The sequence below is a fragment of the Ptychodera flava genome, chromosome 18, assembly GCF_041260155.1.
Source record: "Ptychodera flava strain L36383 chromosome 18, AS_Pfla_20210202, whole genome shotgun sequence".
Taxonomy (NCBI): domain Eukaryota; kingdom Metazoa; phylum Hemichordata; class Enteropneusta; family Ptychoderidae; genus Ptychodera; species Ptychodera flava.
In genome coordinates this window covers 14,667,812-14,691,668 of record NC_091945.1, presented here as the reverse complement: position 1 = coordinate 14,691,668, position 23,857 = coordinate 14,667,812, and the positions used below count along the sequence as shown (strand labels likewise).

Below are 23,857 nucleotides of genomic sequence, written 5' to 3'. Positions count from 1 at the left end.
AGAATGGTTTACAGGCAATCCACTATTATAAACGAACTAGGCTTGTTAGCAAGCCATGTTTAGGATACTGTGGCTTGTCCATATACCAGATAATACTGAACAGTGGCTTTTTTATAACCAATATCACACTCCTCTGGCTCAACATTAAGCCAATTCTGGTTCCATCTGGTTTGAAGATAAGCTAATATTGCTGCAATGTGGCTTACTGACAAACCAACTTCTGACTAATTCTGGTTTACAGGCAAGCCACTTTAAGGCTTCCTCTGGTTTACCAACAAGCCATTGCAAGCTGGCTTGCAGGCATGCCAATCTAGGCATGCCAATCTAGGGCTTCTGTATGGTTTGCTGACAAACCAGTTCAATATGAATCATATTGCGGGGGGGGGGGAATAATTATTTCTGACCATCCTTTAAAATTTAAATTGGATTTCTTCAGATTTTGCAGACACAGGGAGGATTTTCATCCAATGGAATGGCCTATGGGTCCTCTATGTGATGGAGCTACACAAAGCAGGACTGTAAAAAATCTGAAACACAAAATACAGCTGAAGTAGTTAGAAATCCTGCAAGCTACATTAAAAATAAACAACAACAATCATCAAAATGAATTTCAGACTAACATTTATTGGAATTTACAAGAAATGAAATATTAATTGTTGCAACATAATTAAATCTAATACTTACAAGGGAATACCAAAAATGACATTCTTATGAATGCTACTTGTAAAATCATACTGATAACATAATGTGATGTTATAAAGTTTACCTCATGCATCTGATGCAAAATTGCTAGCTGTTTCACTGGGAAATCCCCTTACACTACAGACCACTCATAATTGTCAGCCCATTTACTTCACATCCCAGCTTTGTCAAGCCAGAAGAATACTCTACAAATTGAAATGTTCCTTTCACACTTCTGATGTAATCAAAGTTTGAAACCCTACATAACTAAGCAAACCTAGCACAACATTGTCTCTTTCCATGCTGCAGAATATAACACCTTCAAGAAACGACACAAAGTGAACTGCTTGCTCCTTCATAGACGAGCACACCTAAACAGGGCTGCTGCTTTGCATCTCGTCCACAGAATGCGAGTTTCCAGCATCCTGGAATATAAAAGATGCAAACATTCAAAATTTGAGGTACAAGATTAGATCCTGGTAAAACACTTACAATGTAGAGCCCAGCTACTAGTACAATGAGGGCAAGGCCTAGAAACTGGTACGTTTAGGGTATTTGTACATGTATATTGGAATGTTCATTGGTAGCATTCTAAATTACAGTCATGTTCATAAACACATATTTGACTGCAGGAACCGATTATCAAGTCTTTCTTGGTGCATCAATAATCTGACATGACTGCTCAGGGCAAGTCTCTAAGCATGACAAAGATAGCTCTTACAAGTTATTGTCAATGTCATAGGCTTGCTGCAACAGTGCACTGGCAAAAATGTGTAAAACTATGGTGTGAATTTCATGATAATGAATTTCAATTCAAGAATATCAAAATGAATTTATTACAAGGCAAGATATATCAGAGTCACAGTGCAATGTCCTTTTGAGACTTGCAAAGAAGTTAGTAGGCCTTTGAGAAAGCATTTTATCACTCTGGCTATGCAACCCTCATCATTGATGATATACTTCTCATGTATGTATTTTGAAATAAGTAAATGAGGCTCCATTACCGGAAACTTCTTCAGGATTTCAGTACTGTTTATCAACTACAGTTTCTTGGCCTACTTTCCACAGCATACTAAAATGCAAAGTATTATGTTTTTAAACACAGCCTGTATATCTGATCATTTTTATAATTGACAAATGAATTTTGTCCGGCCCTAAATGAAATTTTCAGCAATAACAATGCTACATGTACATACTGTACTGAGTAGCTTAACATTGGGGATTTCATCATGTTTCAATGACTTGAATGGGAAACTGTAGTTGATAAGCAGAACAAAAACGCTGGAAGGAAGCCCCCAAGTTGTGGCTAGTGGAGATCAGAACAACATAACTAAGCCTTAATAAACCTAGTAAACATATGATTCATGTGAATGGGAGAGTGATCGATTGCCATATTTGCCTTTATATCTTGAAACAAATTGACAAATGCAGATTTGGCATGGCCATGTTCTTGTACAACATCCTAGCACAGCTTTGAGGAGCACAACTGTGTACCATCTACCGGTATGTACTTGACAACACTGTAGCAGGGGTCATTTAGGAATGTGTGCTGTAGGTATGTGACGTGCCTAGCACTATATTATTGTGCCAGAGAAGCTGTTCACCTCCCTGTACCAGGGCCGGTGGTTCAGCATTTGTGGCACAGTGATGAACACATCCACATACCAGCCCTGTTGAAATTTTTAGCCCCTTTTCAACCTGGTCACATAAAAGCTCACCTCCCTGTACCAGCCTTATTGTAAACACACGGTGCAATTGTGCCTATGCAGACATTCATGTACCAGTTATGTTGGAATTTCCCCTTTACAGAACTGTACACGTTGCTTCTACAGGGTTGATTTGGAAGCAAATGTCATTTTTTCAAACCCATGTACTATTTGCAAAACTATTGTACTGGACTGTTGACACACTAGGTACATGGATGTGAAATGCAGCTGTGCTAGTTATTTTTCTGACTATGCTATACTGGGGATATTATTTTAATAGCTGGTAGTCTCTGTTGCTTCTAAGGGCTGGTACAGCTGTGTGTACATCCCTGAACCAGCCTTCAGAAGGTAACAGGGCTGTAAGAGTTTTCCAGTGTAGTGTTATACAGAAGTCCTTTACTGAATCTGACAGAAATCAATTCCAGAATGTTGAAAGCTCAATCAGCTGTAACTTTTGGCAATTTCCAAGTAGTTTTATTTTGTGCAAAAAACTGCAGTATCTTGTTCTACTTCTTAAGGCTCGATGAATGTCCAACATACATTATCAACCCAGTTCACATGTGTATATGTAGCATTGTTATTGTTGAAAATCAAATTTCAGTCTGGAATACACCCTTTGCGCCTGTCGCGAGGGGGCATGGAACTATGGGAAAATGCTAACCGGAGGTGCGGCAAAACATACGACTTATACTTTAAAATGGAAAGGTGTGATTTTCGAGCGAAAAAAAAAGTGAAATACAAAGTGAATATTTATGCTGCAACAAGAAAACATCTAGTGGTGCATGGGACTAGCTGAGGTAAGTGTTTGTGTGCATTGTCTAGCACAGTAATATTTTATAACTGTAGATATCGGTGATTTTTGACAGGCGAAACAGGCAAGTTGTAGACTTACAGTGCGCTATATACAACGTATGATGGCATAACATAGCCGGTACGTCAAAATCTTCAGAATTACAGGTAAAAAATTCAAAATTTAACGAATTCATACTTTGTTGACTTATATTTTCATTGCTGTGTTTTTATTTTCAAATATTTGAATAAAAAAATGAATGTTTGCGAAAATTTGTTTCCACTGTGCTACTATAGGTCCCTAGGGTACGGGAAGCGCACGGTCAACGTACCGGCGCTACTGTCAGCAGGGCATTGTGACACAGTACGCATCACCCGCTCTCGTATTGAGTCTACAACTTGGCCGCTTCGCAGGCCGAAAATCGCAGATATCTACAGTTATAAAATATTATGGAGCTACTCAATGCACACGAACACTTACCAGAGCTAGTCTCATGCACCATTAGGTGTTTTCTTGTTGTAGCATAAATATGCACTTCGATTTCACTCACTTTTTTTGCTCGAAAATCGCACCTTTCCGTATTAAAGCATAGGAGTCGTATGTTTACCCCACTTCCGGTTAGTATTTTCCCATAGTTCCATGCCCCTTGGCGACAGGCGCTAGGCGCAAAGGGTGTATAGAATTCATTTGTCAACAACAACAATGGTTGTTGAAACATGTACACAGTACATTGTCAAGCAGAATATTGGTATTCAAGAGACTGTTATATACCCGGTAGCTATCGAAACTGCAGTTTGTACACACAAAAATGAAGATTGAAAATTGCTAAAACTTACAGCTAATGTGCCTTTACTAATTTGCACTGAATTATAGCAACAAATTTTTTCAACAAGCAATACTTACATAAAAAAACCATGACCATTTGTCCAACTGCAGTTTTTCCACAAAAGGCACTCTTGAGAACCCAAATTTGATGCCTGTTTAACAATCAGGAAAATGGTAAATTATGTTAATCATATTCTACTTCTATACATCAGACTAAGATTCAGTATCATAAACTAGGTGCATGCAAGTGGCTCCCCTCATGTGATTGATTATTATACACCTGCTTCTGTAACCTATTGAGTTTTGTTGTACAGTAAGTTTCAGTATCAGAGGATGCAGAGTCGAATAACTTTGTGGCAGAGTACATTTGGTGTTATTGGACGCTATTTGACATTTGCCCTAAAGAAACCTTTACGTCAGCGCAGGGAAAAAGGAGAGATGGTTTTAAATTTTTAACAAAAAGTATACTTCCAAACATTCAGTACTTCAAAATGTTACTAGTGGTGAATCAAAACCCTGTGAATTAGAGTTAAATTATGCTGCTGACGTACAATTTCTATCATGTACACTGTGCTGCGCAGGTTTGAAATTTCGTTGCGTGCACTTAGCCGACATGCTGAACGTGTTTTCAGTTTGCTTGCAATTGTCTAGTGTAGTACGCGACAGGCACCCCAAAAATGCTTTAATTTTGATTTTTTGTGGAAAAATTGGACTAAAAAAGGTGTATAATAATAAGGTTATTCACAAAATGGCATTGTCTGAGACGCGTAGCTTTGAGGAAAATACCTCCGCTGCATGATGTACTCGGATATAAATCCCAGAATTTTGTGAATAACCTTAAATTATAACAATAATAAGTGTCAATGCTTATCATGTCTGTTGTGTGACTACGACAAAGATACGTCACAGATATGTAATAACAGCTGAAATTCGAACAAAACCCAAAGTGTTAGAGTAATATGAGGAACATTCACGTCTGACATTATTATTATTGCTGCACACAACGATATTTGATCACCTTTTATATATCCACTTTCTGCATTTCACCATATCTGAGGGCAGAGTCTTCATTCTGTTTCCACATTGTACTCAGAGAATCCATTGTTAATTTGTGGAGCTGAAGGCATTGTCTGTATCAAGTATATCACGCCCTGGACCATCTGTTGAAAAAGAAACAAATAAGTATCTATTACCGGTAAATGGAAGTCAATGGTCAACATTTGTACATGAAGCTATCTGCTGAAAATGAATCACTTTAATATGTACCTGTCTTGAATGACAGGACGGCTCACAGGATTTGTGTAAGCAATGATGTTCAAGGACCAAAGTTAAAATCAAGCTGTGAAAACAAATTTGCCTTGAATAACAGAATCAACCATTACGTCATTTTGACAAATGATTTGTGAGGTATACCTGACTGTATTAAATCATCTAAGTTGCCAGTCTGAGGTAATTATCAACAGAAACAAGAAATATCATCCATGAAACAGTCTATGTTTGTTATATTGAAAGTAGCGCTACAATGCCGACGCCCTGTGGAGTTCCAAGTAAGCGCATCCCACTGGACTAGGCGTGTTGATGTGAAATGCTACTTTCCTGAATTTGGTCGTACCGATTTATCACTACTGAAGACAAACACTATACTACACTAACTTTGTCGTTTATGGGGTTAGGAATTTGTTCAAACACGTCGATCGCGTTCCATAAACATTGGGCGTAGGGCATCCGTGTTTCACTCAGGGAGTTGTACCGGAAGTTGGAATGGCGGCTCCCAGAAATGTTTTTGGAACACGATCGACGTGTTTGAACAAATTCAAGCCCGGTTTAAATGAGAATGACTTTGCACATCTTACATGAATATAACATGGAATAAAGCTTACTTGCCTTCGTTTCCAAAGACGACTGTTATATGGGAAATTTTGGAGGTAAACTGACGGGACTACCGCAGTTCGGAATGGAGTTCGGAAAGATTGGACGATCGTAGAGTACCATCTCGGCTCGGCTGTATCTCGCTCGGCTGTGGCTTGGCGCGCGATCTGTACTCACAGAGGAATTCATACGCCACTCTCTTTGAAGTGAAAGGGTGCGGATTCCACTGGCAAGAGGTCACTTTAAGAGTACGATCAATCAGCATAATTCTTACATATGTCACGGAGATATAATATCTATAACGAAGTTAACATTGGCCAGGCGAATCATTTTGTAAAATTGGACTATGTTAGAGCGTACAGTTACAAAGAGTGAACCGTCGGTCAAAGGTCACGAAATGACCGCGACCGTTAACTTTCATTGACACAGGCTCCCAATATCATCAGCTGTGATGTGGCTTGCATGTTTTTGGCACACGTCAGGGGCATGGAACATCCGTTTCAAACATGTCCTTATTAATAAAATACATCGGCATTGTCCGGTATCCCAAGATCAAGGCTGTGGCTTGGAAAAAAAATCAGGATATGCCAACAATAGCGTTGATCGCGATTTCAGGTTTGTTACTATAAGCTTAGCTGTACGCGAGCGACATCGCTGCCTGAAATTCGACCAAAGTTTGTTGTTGCAATGTTAATAGTCTGAGCCATAAATTATTGTGGTTTTTACTTTCGTTGTTCTCTCGGAAAATGCGGACAATCCGACATTTATTTTTGCATGTTAATGAAGAAAAATGACGTCATTTGCGAACAACGCTATTTCAGTATTGTCAATTAATTCCTTCAAATTATTGTTTTGATATTCATGTAGGCCTACCCACAGAGGCCTACTTGAAGCAAGTTCATATCCTCTGTTCAATTGAACACTTCCAAAAAATTGTATCGTACGACAAAATATTATAAAGCTAATCAATCTGTCGCACTGAATGCAGGCATTGATGCGCACCGTCCTCGCTGTTATCAATGTAGTGATGTGATGTACAATTCTGGTTTAGGGACTGGTCAGTTTCTTCGGCCTGGGGGGGGCCGGTGGATTCATGGGGGGGTCACCCTGTTTTTGACTTTGGTGATTGGGGGGGTCACCATGTTTTTGAAATGCCCAATAGGGGGGGTCAGTGTGTTTTTGAATTTCAACACAGGCTCATCATTGCCTAAATGCATTGTGTCAGCCACAAATTTCATCCAGTTGCATTTTTCGGCGCGCCCTTCGGGCGCGTAACTTTAATAATCAGACATATTTTTCAGCACGCCCAACTTTAACATATCAGGCATACATATATCAGAGATATATGTATGTTCAATATTTTTCAGCATTGCTCTTCAAGTGCATTACTTTAATATATCAGACATTTTCAGCACACCCTTCCTGTGCATTACTTTAATATACAAGACATATATATCAGAGATATCAGGATGTTTCATATTTTTCTTTGCGCCCTTCGGGCGCCATACTTTAATAATCAGAGATATATGCCAGAGATATCTTGATGTTTGCTAAGTGAAAGTGTACTATTATGAAATCTGCATTTCATATGAAAAGCATGACAAATTCCTGATACTTTTCTGTTCTCTCTATGAGAATTCAGTATGAGAAAGCAACATGCACAAATATCAATGTTACAAGAAAAGGTCATCTCAGACTCGCACACATCAGATTTGGCTAAAATGCCTCTCTATTGCTCCTCAGGAGATTTAATTGGATGGCTGGCAAGTCTTAACACCCATCAAAGTTTTTGATTTACTGCTTTTTCCTGTTTGATATTAATGATTGACATCCATTTCTGTACAACAGTTCAGGACATCTGGTTAAGCATAGAAAGTGTGAAATACATTCACAGCTCATTCAAAATGTACTGTATTCAAACTTTAAGATTGACACTTTGAAATTCCTATCTTACAACTGACATGCCAACAATTTCATTAAAACACAGAATGACTTAAAATATAAATGTATGTAAAATATAACATATATATATATATATATATATATATATATATATATATATATATATATATATTACTGTATTATATTATTACATATTACAGTTGTCGCGTGGGGGGGGGGGGGGTCACCCTGTTTTCAAAATTTGAAATAGGGGGGGTCACCCTGTTTTCAAAATTTGGAATAGGGGGGGTCAGCCACTTTTTGACGTCGGCAAAAGATAATCCACCGGCCCCCCCCAGGCCGAAGAAACTGACCAGTCCCTTAGATATTAACCAGTGACTGTCATGACAATGGCTTGAAAACAGGCCGATTAATTTCATGTGCTTGAATGGTTTAAACTTAAACCATGCTCACAAAGTTGCCACTTGTCGTTGGCTTAAAGATGAACCAATGAATTTGTCGGCATATAAACAAACCAACGATGCCAGTGGCTCAAATTTAAACCAATGAAATTATATTGTGACTGGCTTAAAAAGAAGCCATTCGGCTTAAATTTATGCCATGACGGGCTTGATAATAAGCCACCTATGTATTGGTATGAATACATGCCATTCATACTCTTTGTGGTGGCGTGACTTCAAACCAAAAAATCTCAGTGGATTTCGGGCAAACCGAAATATTTCAAACATATTCACACTGGTTCATCTGCAAGCCACATACAAACCAAGTGGTTATATTTCAAGCCAGAAGAATTTGCAGTGTACCTGCTTCACAATTTGTTCCCATGTAGCCAGCAGCACACATGCAGGTGTATTGATTGACTTCATTCGCGCATGGTGCACCGTTCTGACATGGATTACTTGCACATTCGTTGATATCTATAGAAAAACAAATATGCAGTAAAATATAAGATCACAGGGTGTTGTCTAAATGTCCGTCCCCAGGGGTGAGTAGGTGTTTCGTTGTATTGCTAATAAAGATATATTCTACCAACCTTTGGTGTTTTGGTCTTAAACTTAGCACTGCCCTTGACAATCTTGCGTTAACGTTTTATCAACATGCTGTATCTATTATCTGATGAGTTTGAGTGCCTAATTGGCCAAAGTAAGCAAGGGTAAATTACTAAGCTGTGGACGCTGTCACCAGATTATCACCGGATTAAATTTGACAAAGTCAACAACGAACGCGCCAGTAAGGTATAACTGAAGTTATACCTTACTGGCGCGTTCGTTGTTGACTTGTCAAATTTAATCCGGTGAAAATCTGGTGACAGCGTCCATAGATTAGTAATTTACCCTTGCTTGCTTGGCCAATTAGGCACTCAAACTCATCAGATAATACATACAGCATGTTGATAAAACGTTAACGCAAGATTGTCAAGGGTAGTGCTAAGTTTAAGACAACACCAAAGGTTGGTAGAATATATCTTTATTAGCAATACAACGAAACACCTACTCACCCCTGGGGACGGACATTTAGACAACACCCTGTGATATGATAGAAATAACAAGCGCGTGTATAACATGAAGAAACATATATTTGTACAGTTCTGCGCTCATGAATAAAAAATGAAAACGAAACATTCTTAGAGTCCCAAAATTGAGGTTTGTTTGTTTGTTTGTTTGTGTTTAAGTGAGAGTCAAAGTTGCGATGTGAATTTATTTACATCTTTCCGTTTTGTATTGGTAAGAATGAAATCTAGTGTTATGGCACTTTATCAAGATATAGTGTGTTGACTAAGGAAATCTGATTGCTTCATGGATAGACAAATATTCACCTGTTTCACAATTTGTTCCTGTGTAGCCAGCAGCACACATGCAGCTGTATTGGTTGACTTGATCCACGCATGTTGTACCATTCTGACAGGGATTACTTGCACATTCATCAATATCTACATGGAGTCAGAAGACAACAACACATACAATAGTAACAGCGCTGCTCGTGTTCACGGTCATATAAACATTGTATCACATGAGAAAAACATATACATTTGTGTACTTCTAAAATCTGAATGATATACGTCACCAGTAAAAGAAAAGAGAATAAAGATCAAAAAAAAAGCTAGGTTGGATTTTTGTAAAATGACCGTCAAAATGCCAAAACGAATTCATTTATTCGAGGGCTGTCCTTCTATATTTTGTAATATAGGATCAAGTTTCGCGTTCACAGCCGTTATCTTAAGAAATTGAATCGTGACTAAAGGAAATCTCATATCTAAACACCTTGATGAACATTTACCTGCTTCACAATTTGTTCCCATGTAGCCATCAGCACACATGCAGGTGTATTGATTGACTTCATTCGAGCATATTGCACCATTCTGACATGGATTACTTGCACATTCGTTGATATCTATAGAAAAAAAAATTATGCAGTAAAATATAAGTTTGAAAATAACAAGCATGTGTATAACATGAAGAAACATATATTTGTAGAGCTCTGCGCTCATGAATAAAAGATGAAAACAAAAAATTCTTACAGTCCCAAAATTGAAGTTTGTTTGTTTGTTTATTTTTAACTGAGAGTCAAAGTGCGATGTGAATTTAGTTACATTTTTTTCTGATTTTGTATTAGTAAAAACAAAATCTAGTGTGGAGGCACTTTAACAAGATAATAGTCTGTTGACTATGGAAATCTGATTGCTGTATCCACTGTCAAAGTTTCACCTGTTCACAATTGGTTCCTTCGTAGCCAGTAGCACACGTGCAGCTGTATTGGTTGAGTTCATTCATGCATGTTGCACCGTTCTGACAGGGATTACTTTCACATTCATCAATATCTAACATGGAGTCAGAAGACAATAAAACATGCACTGAAATATTGAATGGAAATGTGTAACAGTGCCGCTCGTGTGCAAAGTTACATAAACATTTAATTTGGATCACTTGAGCTAAATGTATACATTTTGTACTTTTGGAAACTGACACATGTGCGTTACGGGTAAAATATGAAAAGTGAATAAAGGTCCAAAAACAGAAGCTAGGTTTTGTTCTTTTAAAGTGGCCGTCAATATGCGAAATGAATTCATTTATTAGAGCTTAGGGCTTCCTTTTTATTTTTGTAATTCAGGATTTAATTTCGTGTTCACAGGCGTTATGTTAAGAATTCGAATCCTGACTCAAAGTAATTTCATTGGTGTGTGCATGGACGAACATTCACCTGTTTCACAATTGGTTCCTTGGTATCCAGCAGCACAGCTGCAGCTATATTGATTGACTTCATCCACGCACGTTGCACCATTCTGACACGGATTACTTGCACATTCGTCAATATCTACATGAAGTCAGAAGATAGCATGTACTGTTGCATTAAATAGGAAATTTGCAAAAGTGATGGTTAAGTGCCTACATGGTAGTCATATGAACATTGTGAAACGCCAAAAGAGGAGTGCAAATCAAGACAGTCAAACAAACTGACAAAAGTTTTTTGTTATTGCAAACTTATTTTTACTAACCGGTGCCTATACCAAGAGCATTAACAAACATCAAAAACTACACAAATTGTAATACAATTTGCTTTTGATGGCTTGCTTTGCTTCTCAGAAAACCTTTTGTTAGGGAGCGTTCAGTTATTATGGCCGGGATGGGCCGGCAAAATCCAGGGGGGTCACCTTAAATTTGAAAACTGCAAGGGGGGGTCATGTATTTTTCAAACAGCTCAGAGGGGGGGGGGGGTCACTTAATTTTCATAAGTATCCGTCCCGTCAAAAAGCAGTTTCAGTGTTCAGAAATATTCTGGGAGATAAAAATGATTCGTTGCATGATTTCATTCTCTGAAGTTATTCACCTGTAAATCTGAACAAAAGTACAATTATCTTTCACATGAACATCTTGACTTGACAACTCTGAGGCTTGTCTTATTGTAAAATCAAGCTCACTGCACTGAGGGCAATGAACAATTCCTATTACTTACATATTAGAGATATAGCAAGTTTTGTCAGGGAAATTATTTAACAGTTACCTGTACTGAGACTACTAGTACCATGAAAAGTTAAATAATACTTTTAGGTGGAATTTCAATATCATAATTGTTGTCCACATCTGAACTTTCAAATACCCTATTTGAATCAAGTACATTTGTATCAATTATCAAACACCTATAAAAGCACAAATTAATTTAGTTTAGCATTGTAAACAAATTATTCTTAGTTTTCTCATAGACTCCAATGTATAGTGAATCAACCTTTCGGTGAAATTCCAAAATCCAATTTCTTGCACACATATCAACCTTTAACTATCCCAGGCTAACTAAGTAATTTAAAATGAATTATCAAATGTCTATAAATACTCAGATTTTGATAGTTTTGTATTGGAAAAAATTATTCATAGTTTCCTTATAGACTCTCATGTACAGTGAATCTACATTTTGGTATAATTCCAAAATCCAATTTCTGGCGAACACATCCATTTGTTACCACACTAATCTAATCAAGTACATTGATATCAATAATCGAGAGTACATAAATACATGGGTTTACCTATTTTTGTATTGGAAAAAAATTATTCATACTTTCCTCATAGACTCCCATGTATAGTGGATGAACATTTTCAGTGAAGTTCCATAATCAGATTTCTTGTACACATAATATGCACCTTTAACCATCATATTCTAATCAAGTAAAATAATGTTAATTATTGAACATCTGTATATGCACAAGTATACCAAGTTTTTCACTGGAAAAAAAATTATTCACAATTTTATCATTGACTCCCATGTATAGTAGATGAACATTTTTGGTGAAATTCTAAGGTCAAACTCTTTGTCCTCATGCCAGTTGTAACAACCCGTAGATTTATGTAAATTATCAATATCTATAAATGCACAGATATAGTTTTGCATTGAAAAAGTATTACATAGATTTCTCATACATGTATGAGAAAATATATGTATACCATGTATGGTGAATCAACATTATCAACAGCTGATTTTTAATTAAATCCAAATATCAAAATTTTGTACACACACTCTTGCGCAAAAATATTGCGATCCACCAGTAATTTCTGTCCAACCCCTTTGAGGGGTAATTTCAAAATTATAGCAAGTCAGAAGGGGAAATCTGAGCATTAACACCTTTTGAGTTTGTAAGGAAGGTCATTTGAAAAAATCTAAGCTCTTTTTTGGGGGGATTCTATTGCTCCATACCCCCGAGGTGTTTGTGTGTGCAGCTTTACTCAAGCAGTGGGGTAGGTCATGAATTTTTTGTCATCTTGAAAGGGGGGTCATCATTTTTTTGGTACAATGGGTAGGGGGGTTCACTTATTTTGACTGATGCGCAGGAAGAATTTGCCGGCCCACCCCCGGTCATAATAACTGAACGCTCCCTTAGGGCACTCTGTAAAGATATTAAACTTTGATGAAGGAAATCTGTAATCGTGCATGAAAGAATATTCACCTAATTCGCAATTTGTTCCTTGGTAACCATCTGTACATGTACAGTTGTATTGATTGACTTCATTCACGCATGTTGCACCATTCTGACAGGGAGTACTTTCACATTCGTTGATATCTACATGTTCATCGACAAAGAAGATGACAAAACACGCCCTATTACATTTAATATAAAATATGGGACAGTGGTTTTTGAGTGCACAACCACATGAATATATATTTCATAAACCAAACAAAGTTTGGATACCGCTGTAAACTGAGCGATTATTTCGAGCCTATGATGCTACGCATCAATATTAAATGATAAAAAACTTCAAAGTGTAAAGTTTCAATGAAACAATGAAGATTTGCAGATTTCAAGACATGTTTGAAAATTAGAAAATGATTAGAATCTGTCATCCCACCATCACATTGTGGCACTAAATCACTCCAGGTTCCGTTATTACAGTGTACGCTGACGGCACCAATTAGCTGATATCCTGCGTTACAGCTGAATCCAATCACTCCATTGTGATACAGAGACGTATTCGTAGCACTCTGCATACCGTTGCCAGGGCTACCGGGGTCATCGCAACCACCTTATAAATCATCAACAAAACGAGTGAGAAATTAACATTTATGTCTCTACAAGGGGTCAGGTGATATCGATCAGGTAAAGTTGCAAGTCAATGCAACATAAAGGGAACCAACTTACGAAGTGAGTAATGCCATGCTTGCCCCAACAAAAGCTGCATGTGAAAAGATTGATACTATATGACTCCGTTTTGGACAACGACTTGCTCCTATCACGTGACAAAATGATAACGTTAGCGTTCATGATGGTTCAATATTCATTAACCACTAATGAACACAAATCGCTAACATCGTCATCATTATCATCATCATCAACAACAACAACAACAACATCATCGTCATCAACTATTTTGAAGGCATTAGGAATTCAGAGGTAAAATTTTCATCTCTCTTTCTACTCTAGCCACGATAACTTCCCGAGTATGCCCTCATTCTGTTATACTAATAGGTAAACCCCACAAACTGCTAAAATGCCTACCCATTTTCCGTGTTTACCGCTGATAGAGAGAAAAAATTCTCCTCTCGTCGACGAAACGTTTTCCGTCCTTGCACGTCCTTTGATACGACAAAACTTTACTCTATCAACAAAAACATTTGCAAACAAATATTTTCTGAATTAAGTTTTGGCTGCTGCGGGACATGTGAACGATATAATTAAACTGAGAGGCTGATGTTGTTTTATCTTATAACATTACACAAGGCATACTGCATCACAAACATGACCAATGCCACACCTTTCCCCCTATATCTATAGTATGCTACCATATAGTCCATGTTACTGCTCTGCAGGCATAATACTTACTGAGGCATGTCGGTATATCGTTATCCCAAACGCCATCATCGCAAGTCAATGTGTCAGCCCCAACAAGGGTATCGGTGTCGCCGTCGCAAGCAAAGGTGACTGACGTATATGGGTCAAAGGTCGGAGTACCAAGTTTATGTCCATTTATTGGGTCACCTGGATCATCGCATCTTTCTGATAAACGAAAGCAGTCATACGAAATACAGAGAAAAGAAAAATACAGTCGATTCATTGATGTTGTTTATTCTATAATTCAGTATTGTCTCTGAAGCTGATGTTGGCAATATTGAACAATAATCTTTGTTTTTCTCGTTCATAATCAAGACCAACTTAAAAAGAACCTACGTAAGCAATTTGGTATAGTAGGGGGATCCCACGTGCCATCGCTTCTACAAGTCACACTTGGTGGTCCAGTTGGTACGTCATCTGTGTTGCTACATGTAAATGTAACGACCGTGTTGGCGACATAGGAGGACATATCAGGGTCTAAGACGGGAGGTCTCCCAAGTTCAACCTTTCTCTCGGGACGGTCACATTCTGGAAAAGTGAAACGATTTTCAGTTATTTATGTGCATATTATTGATAGTTATAATGGAAATGTTTTACTATTTACCATGTGCAAACGAAAAAAAGCCGACATAAAACAACCAAGAAAATATTTTATCCCTATTTACTGAGCATAGAGTTCAGCATAGAAGCCTAGAAGATGGCAGATATAGGGGTGAGATCACGGGTAGTCAACCAGGATTTTAGAATAGGAAATTATAGGGGTTGTGTGGTGCAATATGTTAAAAAATCCCTCAGTTGACTACTTGATCCCAGCAGTGACCACTAAAATAATGTCAAGTGGCCTCAATTTACTGCATAGCTTTACGACCACATGCAAGTCGCGTCGAGATCTCAGTCGTCCGCTTAGGTTTCGACATTTCCGAACTTTCAACCCGGTGAAAACACAGCCACTGGGATAAGGAGATATTGGTCCTTCTCTACACACGGCTTATCTTATTTTCTTTACAGCAAAACAGAATTTTTAAAAAGAAACGAGAATATTTCTTGAACTAACTTGTGTCATTGGATGAGGCATATTTTAGGCATAATATTGCAATGTCACCTTGAAATTTGCGTCGAAAGCAGGCGTCGCCATTTTGAGAAAAGCGCCTGCGTGCTGTCAAGAGACAATATAGTGCAACCATAGGGTTTTGTAGGGCACAGGGTTGGATTCAGTCGTCAAGGTTGAATCCCCTCGTCTACTGCAAGATTTTAGTGGTTCACGGAGTGGTTTTCATTCCTCACCCCTCTTTCTATCTTAATGATGGATCAGCCGACTTGAAAAAAAAATCCCCACCTCAAATCCATGTTTACCTCTTCCTGCCACAAAAGCTGTCAACTTCCCTTCTCCCAGCCAATGGCTCCGCAATCACTTCTCTCAAAAATTGAGGAGTTTTCCACTGCCATCGACTTTCCAAACTAACATGACCGAATCACATTCCTTGTCAGAACAGACGGCTTATTATAGATTACAACCCTAGAAACAACATGGAGCTTTTCTGCCGCAAACCGTACAAACATATTACTCGACCTCTCGTTCCCTTCCGAATGATTCTATGCCCATCCATTTAGAAATCGACAGGGAATATCTTGATTGGTGAAAACGTCGACAACTACAGAATAGCATAACATGGTCAAGTTATTTCCCTCAACAAACGTACGTGTGGTCGATCGCAAAAAATAACGCAATTCAAACGTTTTTATGAGGGACTTCAGTAAAATTGTCTCACAAAGTAGCTATTGTGTAATTTGTGAAGTGCAGGACTTTGCTGACGTAAAATATGTATAATATACGAATATGCAGATGTCCGTCCTCCAAAAGCTTTCAACTAATTTTTAGCGATGATGCAAAGGAAATTCGAAAACGTTCCTTCACTTATCAACATTTTGAAGTAACAACGGTACTCCCTTGAATCGAGTCATACCTTAATGAAAACATTTGAATGTCTAATCAGTTTGAATATTTATTTCGGATTAGTTTGTCCACAATATGCACTGGTTGTCGCTACATATCGACCGACTTCACGTCAGGGTCGTCTTACTTCTCACTTAATCCTAAATTTCTCTTCGCAATGGGGAGGATCTTGTAATACAAAGGCAGACAGGTACAGTTGGACATCACCTCCATGAGATGGTCAAAACACACAGTTAAGTGTTCTAGCTGACAGCTTGTTGATTATAGGAAACTATTACTGTACAGCGAATTGCTACATATCATTGTCGATGCATACAAATCTCTTTCGAAAAATATTTTAGGTCAACGTTCATACAAAAGGTGTACTCGCAACCACACTACACCAACACAGTGAAGTACATCACGTCTGGTTACCCGAACCACGGACTGGAAGGAGGCTATAATCTCACTGTTTTGCACGGAAGTCATACTCAAATTTTAGGTAAGGATACTATCAAGTTACGCATGTCGTTTTGCTGTGTGCATGCTGTAAAAGTTTTTTCCCCAGACCTTCAAAATAGATAATATTCGCTAATGAGTATCCCTAGGATACTTTTAATGCGCTTTGAAGGTAATCGTTAATGCAGGGGAGGAGCACGTAGGAGGCAGGAGAGTCATTCATATGACATATTACATTTCAAGTTGCGGATGGTGTAGTGTGCACAACTCTGTTTTGTGTTTTATATGGTAAATGTTTCTTCACTTTGAAAGAAAAATTGAAACTTTAATCAGGTTATTGAGATTCATGATATAAAATAAATAGACGATCCTGCGCAATGGTCACTATTGCTTTGACATTACGCGCAGAGTTCTCCGCTTCTCTTTTTTGACGTCATTAAGGTTTTTGTTTTTTTACTCCATTTGCATTCATTGCTTCAGGGCAAAAGCCATGCTACTGACGATATGCTCGATAAATTCCTTGCTCGGCCATCTTTACAAATAGAACCGTCCTTTGAAAAGCTACAGCGATCAGCTTTTCCGGATGGCAGAATTTCGGCCGAGGTCTGACCTTTGACCCGAGAATGGGCTGCCTTCTATATTTCCGCAGGGTGTGACTTCATACCGTTCTTTCAAATTTCCCGTGATTAATGGCTGAATATGGAGTGAATGGCAGTTTGGCTCTTGTACATACTGAGGAGAGGACAAACATGTCAGGCAGGTAAGCGGAGTACATAAATACACTAAAATGATCGCACAGGCCGAGACGAATGTTTCTACACAGTTATTGAAAGCCGTTCGTGTACTCCTGTAGGTAGTATACGAGCGTATGTAGTCGGTCCTTGGAACTAATGGGAGGATAAGGACTTGAAATAGAAATGCTCAACGATTTAGAAATATTAAAAAGGCAATGTTCCATGGGGACAGGATTTCAGACACTGAAATATTGATAGGCAGTCAGCAACTCTAAATTGTGACGCTGATATTAAAGTTTTTCGTGATATACTAGTTTGACAAGTGTGAAAAAAAATAATCGCAATCATACCAATCCGTAATCCAATGACAGTAGGTCAGCATTCGCAAGACAATAGTTGTAAACATAGACACAAAACAGCACAGAACAGACAGTAAATAGACAGTACACAAACAAAGTCATATTCATGAAAGAAAGATATATGGACCTCTGGCCAGAGGACCAAGAAGTGATGTCAGGTGTTTCTACTGTATAGCCTACTGTATAATTGTATTTTTTGCGCAGCGACACACTTTTAGTCAAATGTGTTTGAAAGGCTGCGTGTACTCAAGGTACTGACAGACAATCGTAAAATTGTGTCGGAGTGAAAGCCACCACTTAATTAGGCCATGACTAAGACCCAGTTAACAGGAAGTTTGCAGTAAACATTGCACTGCTAAGCAGAAATTTAGATACGCACAGGTGACTACATTGTTCGAACCAGGGGCTTTGTGTTATTCGTCTTACTTCTACCATATTAAAGCAATGCTGCCTGAAACGTTCTCATAAATCATGGCTGGACACTAATGGGAAAAAAATTACCTGCCTGTTCCAAACAAAGTGTTCCTGCGTGATGTTATGACCTTCTAACCCATAGACGTTTAGATGACAGATTAATCTATGCAAAGACTGTGCGGCCTTAGACAACACAATCACGGTTTTAGACAAAACAATCGCACCGAAGTTCATCATGTATCTATCTTCTGGTACCAGAGGTACTAAGCATGACTGTAGCGAACTTACCTGGTCTTCTTTGTATCGGACGTGGTTTGTAAAAACGAAGGGAATAACCCTAAAAATCGAATTACCAGTCGCTCTAAGGTTATTTCATGTTTATGGCTCTTCATCAATCAATTAGTACCTTTCCTGCTCTTCCTCAGAGGGAGGACACAACCATTTGCCAAAGTTTTATCAGACGTTTTACCATTTCACCTGTTTGCATGGACAGCTTTGTTTGCTGCCACTGCATGGTAACTTAACTCACAATATCTTGGGCTTCATCGAAAATTGAAGAATGATGCAAAAGGCTAAATTTGACGCTTGATAAACTACTGTACAATAGCTTTTAAAACTGTCCAAAGTTTTCTACTGTGTGAGAACACCCTGATAAAAATATTTACAAGCCCCTATTACGTTATGAATAATGTAACGGACCCGTAGCTTTGAAATCACTGAAACTGTAAAATGGCGTAGTTCCCAAGATGCTATGGTTACGAATATCTTGTCAGAAGTTACGTTTGCCGGGCAATTATAAGTGACGTAGCTAAGGTGCTCTGCCACTAATACGTGTACTCTTTGTAAATCCTCACCAAGTTTCTAAGGTCAAACTATCGTGGCCATGATTCAGAAACAGTTCACAAATGCGATATAGTAAACATTGCATATCCTTTAAAGAATGTTGACGCTCTTATGTTACTGCATTGCCAGATCGTGGTTCAGCTGTATGGATATGTATGCTCTTAAAATTTGTTTAGGCTGAAGCTCTGACATATTAAATCAATACAAACAGATGCATTGTTCTAGAAAATCATGGCTGGATACCCATGGGAAGGGAACCTACCCGCCTTGAAGTGAAACAGCAATGGTTCGGCATCTCAACTTTCCCAGTGAGTCTGCTGTAAAGACAGTTATTTCAGTGGCTTCGGATAACTATATCTGGCAATCCCCATAAAGCGACAGTCCGAAATTCCAGACGCTCGCATTAGTGCTCATTTACACGGACTATATAGGTGGTGTTAATCCTTTCTATTCCTCTGGAAGTTGTGTCTGATAAATCATTTCGTTTAGAGATAAAACTGATATACATATAAATGCCCCTTTAACGCCAGAAAGTGACCCTGCCATTTGTAAAACCATGGACAGTCACTTAGTCGACAGCAATTTTGTCTTTATATTCCGGTCTTTCAAAACATTATAATATAATATTAAAACACCATTGACCTTGGAGCGAGACTGCATATTTGAGTATTTACATGGTGTCAATAAATTTTAGCTCACGTGTTCACACACGGGAGCTATGTCATACCGATGTCTGTGTGTGTGCCTGTCTCAAGAACACCTGAATGGATTCAAGTCAGATTTGGTAGACAGGTACCATATACTAATGACAGGAGCTGATTAGATTTTGGTTTGTGTGGTTTGCATATTAATGAAGATATGAAATATGATTTTTTTCATATCATGGTTTCCTATGGAGACATATCAAGAAATACTGAACAAAATTTCATGAAACTATTCACTAATGACAATCTCAGGACATTATGATGATACTGTAAGTGTCATGTCAATTATCTGTCATTTGTATATTTAAGGAACTTTTGTTATTAGTGATATAATTTCGAAATTCCTACACCAAATTAGATGATACCTGCTACAAATATGGATCTGATAGACATCTAATTGTACTGAGACGCATTGAGCAGAGTTACGTTAATAAACAGCTCATTTGCATATTTAATGAAGTTTGTATTTAGTCATATAACTCCAAAATAGCAAATAACTGCACCAAATTTGACGAAATCTGCTGGAGATACTGATCCGACAGCTATCTGACTGTGTTGTTAAGCATTCAGAAGTGTAAAGTTAATATAGAGGTTCATTTGCATATTGGTGATATAACTCTCAAATTACGGCACCAAATTTTATGAAACGTGCTGCAGATATTGAGCTGATAAATATCTAATTGTCACGTGAAGCTTTTTGCAGTGTCAAGTTAATTCAGGTCTCATTTGCACATTTAATGAACTTTGTAATTAGTGATATAACTCCGAAATTACTGAACTGCATTTGATGCATCGTGCTACAGATGTTGATCTGATAGATAGCTAGTTGTCCCATGAAGCAATGAGCAAAGTCAAGTTAATAAACAGCTCATTTGTATATATTATAAACGTTGTAATTAGTAATATACCTCCAAGATTACAGCACCAAATTTGACGAAAACTGCCACAGATATTGACTGACTGTTCTGTGAAGCATTTCGCAGTGTCAACCAAATTCATGGTTCCGTTACATATTTTATTATAGTAATATACCTACGAATTTACAACACCAACTCTGATGAAAGTTGCTACAGATATTGATCTGGTAACTGTGAAGCATTGAGCAGTGTCACATCAAGAAAGATCTCATTAGCATATGTCATTAATCTTTGTAATTAGTAATTTGACTCCAAAACTATTTTACCAAACTCGATGGAAGCTGCCACAGATATTGCTCTGACAAATACCTTACTCTTCCGTGAAGCGTTTAGCCGTGTCAATTAACAGCTCTTTGCATATTTAATGTCCTTAAGTAATTAGTAATATGAGTCAAAATTACTGTACCAGATCTGACTGAAGGCGACAGAAATCTTGCCTATACTGAGAAATATTAACAAGTGTCCTGTCATTGTATTGCTAGACTACAGTGATTTTATTGAAAGTTACTGGTGTTTTCGCCGAATTTAAACTGTACGTAATGTTTCTTTCCTGCTTGAAATAAAATTGGGCAGCAGTCTGAGAAATTAGAATCTTTATTTCAGTTAATTACATATTTGTATATTTAATGACCTTTAGAACTAATTTGTGATGAATGTTTATGGTATTGATCATTCAAGTGGCAAACATGTGGCAAAAGCGTAAATTTACATACAACTGCAATATATACTGAAACATGTGAGCATTTTCAGTTCATATCTGGTGACTCCTTTAAAAGTTGTTCCCGCACAATGAATTCGTTTAGATATTAAGCTGATAAACGCCAGCTACCTTTACCCAAGAAAGCAAATCGGCCTTATGAAAAACCATGTCAAGTCAAATTACTCCAAGTTTGGGATGAAAATATTATTCGCCCCATTTTCACATAAAAGACCATCAACCCTGGAGCAAGACCATTTACCTCGTAAAAGCAATATTTCATTCTTACGACGTTAAATCCGAGGGCATACAAAGACTCTGAAGCATAAACTCTGTACATAAACCCAGTACATGACTCGTTTAACTTTACCTCTAATAATGTATGGTAGCATTATTTGTCATAAGAGTATCATGTACCATTTATGCAACTTATGAGGCCTAGAGGGCAAATAGATTTCAAAGACCATCACCGGAAAGTATTTCTGGTCACTTCAAATGACATTTTTGATTCACTGGGTTTACATTGTTGTCGTTTAAAGGTTGCAAAGAAAAGATTCACAGTCATATCTTGAACCCCTTCGCCAGTGATTCTTGTTTAAAATAGCACTTTACCATAGCTCACGACTTGCTTAACAACATGTAACACGATTGGAACTAATTTGGGATAATTGATGGTGAAATAATGTATGTTTGATCAGCAAATGTAAGCTTATGTGCTTTTCTTTTTAAGTTACACACTTGTTTTTATGTGTAATTTGTCATATTGCAAGAATCAGCGATAGAGCACCGAACACTTTTGAGAAATTTAAAAATATGAAAATCCAATTATCCCAAATAAGTTCCAATCGTGTTTTGTAAAATTGCCTCAAGAAATACTAGACAGGGCTCGCATTTAACAAAGTCGACAATAAAGGTATTGAGGTATTATGACATTTTCAGTAATTAAAGTTAAAGAAAATAAGAGTTGCTGTGAGGGGTAAAACATTCCACCTGGATACAGCACTGTTTAGGCCAATATATGCCAACAATAATGGTTTGGCAGTACAGACATACGCGAGGCTAAGGCAAAAAAAACAAGTTAACATTTGCATTATCAGAACCAAATGTCATACGACAAAGGAGAACGGACATGTAGCCGAGGACCCATCTATTGATCTTAGAGCCCCGACTTCTCAAAGTTTTGTTTCCTCTGCATTTCGTTTTCGCTTTGTGATAGCGCACATTACACTGTTCGTTCAACAGTGATGTTATGATGGAAAGAAAGGTTTCTTCTATAGACACTAGTTCTGTCTAATTGGCGAAAAATAGCCGACGATTCAAGCTTTCTAGACTTTAAAGTCTTCTTGTATTTTAGATCATCACGCCACACTCGCCATACGAAGATTAACATACATGTATTTCCTGGTACACATGAATAGAACAGGTGTAAAGCATCGGTATGCTGGCCACGACTTGCTTTATTTGCATATCGGGCGTTGCCTAAAAAATGCGAAAATGTTTCTTAAAATCATATACTAGGCATAATAATCGGTTTATGTTAATGCTCTCCATCGATTACTCCAATAGCGATTTCCTGCCCGTCTGCGGATCAATGTAGGAGGCATCGAAGTTACTACTTTGGTGGCGTTAACAGTAATAGGGAAGGTCAGGAAGTTAAATCTGCCAACCCAGCATATTTTAGAGAAAGTCTCTTTGACAGACAATAATCTGTATGAGCCGACCCTACGAGGACTTTAGCGCGTTACACGCAAACTCACCTTCACAAAGAACAGTGCCAAGAACGACGAGGCAGTAGCACACTATTGCGCTACTTTTTGTCATTGTCAGGTCCATGTATGACCAGCCTTCCATACCAAGCCAAGCGACTCTTAGTGCTATTTTTATCAAATGTCTTTTTTACCCATCCGTATCGGTGTTCTATGCAAGACGTTTGCACCCGGAAAGGTCAGAGCCCCGAGTTTAATTGGCGAGTCGTGGTTGGCCCATTTTTGTCGTCAACCACCGCCTGACTTGTACGTAGTATTTTTTCTGAACGGTGCAGAACGGTGTCATAAACATTATGTCGTTTTGTTCACAACTTAAAACATTTGCTATTCAACTAAAAACATAGCTTAGTTGTAAAACTATGTTACGTATACATAGAAAATACATAAAGGTGTGGCATACATGTGAAATGTTTGAAGCATGCGCAGTGACCTATTTCACCCATGATC

The 23,857-nt window shown here is 38.0% G+C and overlaps 1 protein-coding gene and 1 long non-coding RNA gene across 2 annotated transcripts in view; both read right to left on the bottom strand.

Moving 5' to 3' along the window:
* LOC139117622 (fibropellin-1-like) overlaps positions 1 to 23,495 on the bottom strand; it is a 29,107-nt gene extending 5,612 nt beyond the window's left edge. The window contains exons 1-9 of the mRNA XM_070680864.1: positions 23,402 to 23,495; positions 14,921 to 15,112; positions 14,576 to 14,749; positions 13,605 to 13,778; positions 13,205 to 13,318; positions 10,972 to 11,085; positions 10,051 to 10,164; positions 9,590 to 9,703; positions 8,577 to 8,690 (exon numbers count right to left, since the gene is read on the bottom strand). Coding sequence (XP_070536965.1) covers positions 8,577 to 8,690; positions 9,590 to 9,703; positions 10,051 to 10,164; positions 10,972 to 11,085; positions 13,205 to 13,318; positions 13,605 to 13,778; positions 14,576 to 14,749; positions 14,921 to 15,112; positions 23,402 to 23,495 — 1,204 coding nt within the window. The remainder of the gene's footprint in view (positions 1 to 8,576; positions 8,691 to 9,589; positions 9,704 to 10,050; positions 10,165 to 10,971; positions 11,086 to 13,204; positions 13,319 to 13,604; positions 13,779 to 14,575; positions 14,750 to 14,920; positions 15,113 to 23,401) is intronic.
* Positions 629 to 5,488, bottom strand: LOC139116938 (uncharacterized). Its single transcript, XR_011548423.1, has 3 exons — positions 5,021 to 5,488; positions 4,081 to 4,154; positions 629 to 1,106 (listed from the first exon to the last, which is right to left on the bottom strand). It is a non-coding gene; the product is annotated as an uncharacterized lncRNA (long non-coding RNA).
* Positions 23,496 to 23,857: the final 362 nt, after the last annotated feature.